Here is a 1,492-nt window from a genome sequence, read left to right as displayed (position 1 = left end):
TTTTGCCCCCCCCCCCCCCCCTCGCCACTCTTCCCCCACGGGTTGGAATCACGTGCCGATCCCCATGCTGTTGCAGATCAGAGAAGCTGTCCTTCCCACTTCATCCCTGCCTCTCTCTTTCCCCCCACATTGACACCCTCCCCCCTTATTAGAACAGGCCCCATTCCATCTGGCCAGCCAGCCAGCCAGGCCTCTTCCTCTCCCCAGCAACCAGCAAGTCTCTGTCTCTCCCACCTTGCACCCCCTCGGAACCTGATCTCCAGCACTTGATAGGTGACCCCTTGCCGATGGATGTAGACCGACACAGACGAGCAGCAGGGGCGGGGGGTGCGGTGGAGGGTCGGTGCCGGGGCGCGATGCCGCTCAGGCTCGGCGGCTGAGGGCCCGCAGCCGAGCGGGGAGGTCCAGGGCCTGGGCCTGGGCGTTGCCGATGTACGTCCCCGGGGACAACTCCAGCAGCCTCTCCCGCGCATCTGCACGCGCAGGGTTCCAAGGATGTGGGGGGGTTGAGGGTCACCTTGCAGCAGAGAGGCCGGGCTGGCGGCTGCAAACGAGCAGGGCCCCCACTGGGAGCCGGGGCGTCGCCCCACAAGAAACATCCAAATGCATTGCCCCAAGCACACCCTTGCATCCCAAACCCCCCTCTCTCTCCCTCACAACATTCCCCAAGCCGCATCCCATCGGCCCCCCCCCCCACTCACCCGCCCCCAGCCCCTCCACGCCGCCCACGAACCCCGCCATGCTCTGCTTGCCCACGGTGTTCCCGCGCGTGAACGCCTTCAGCTTCTCATACGGCTCCGGCACGCCGTGGCGCCGCATCACGGTCTGGATGGGCTCCGCCAGCACCTCCCAGGCGGCGTCCAGGTCGGCCGCCAGCTTGGCGGCGTCCAGCTGCAGCTTGCCGATGCCGCGCAGGGCAGAGGAGTAGGCCAGCAGCGAGTGGCCCACGCCAACCCCCAGGTTGCGCAGCGCCGTGGAGTCTGTGAGGGGGTGCGCGCGGGACTTGTCGGTGGTGGCAGCGAGGGGTCCGGAGCTGTGCGGGGAGGGGAATTTGCAGACAACAGGAGCGCCTGGCGGCACCGGCAATCGAGCCAGGACCGCCGACTCGAGCAGGGCAGGGCACCCCACGAGTGCTCGGCTTGGTTTACTGCAGCCACGATCCTGCCGTCCCTGCTTTCACACGGCTGGTCATCCCCTCAGCAAGCACCCCCCCCATGTTCCCCATCCAACGACACTCCACCCACCCACCAGTCAGGTCGCGCTGCCAGCGGCTGACCGGCAGCTTAGCGGCGAGATGCGCCAGGGTGGCGTTGGCGATGCCCAGGTTGCCCTCGCTGTTCTCAAAGTCGATGGGGTTGACCTTGTGGGGCATGGTAGAGGATCCCACCTCCCCCGCTATCGTGCGCTGCCGAAAGTAGCCCAGGGAGATGTAGCCCCACACGTCGCGGTCAAAGTCCAGCAAGATGGTGTTGAAGCGCGCCATGGCGTCAAA

General features: G+C 66.8%; 1 protein-coding gene across 1 annotated transcript; it reads right to left on the bottom strand.

Annotated features, from left to right (window-relative positions):
* Window positions 1-363: 363 nt before the first annotated feature.
* Window positions 364-1,483, bottom strand: F751_4832 (Adenylosuccinate lyase; the record flags this gene model as incomplete). The annotated part of the gene is made up of 3 exons (XM_011400933.1): window positions 364-473; window positions 702-980; window positions 1,249-1,483. 3 exons carry the CDS (start codon window positions 1,481-1,483, stop codon window positions 364-366), a joined length of 624 nt encoding a protein of 207 aa, XP_011399235.1.
* Between the last annotated feature and the right edge of the window lie 9 nt (window positions 1,484-1,492).

Source organism: Auxenochlorella protothecoides, assembly GCF_000733215.1.
Source record: "Auxenochlorella protothecoides strain 0710 unplaced genomic scaffold scaffold54, whole genome shotgun sequence".
In the NCBI taxonomy this organism is placed as follows: domain Eukaryota; kingdom Viridiplantae; phylum Chlorophyta; class Trebouxiophyceae; order Chlorellales; family Chlorellaceae; genus Auxenochlorella; species Auxenochlorella protothecoides.
Note: the sequence above shows the minus strand (reverse complement) of the source record. Positions and strands in the feature narration are given on the sequence as shown.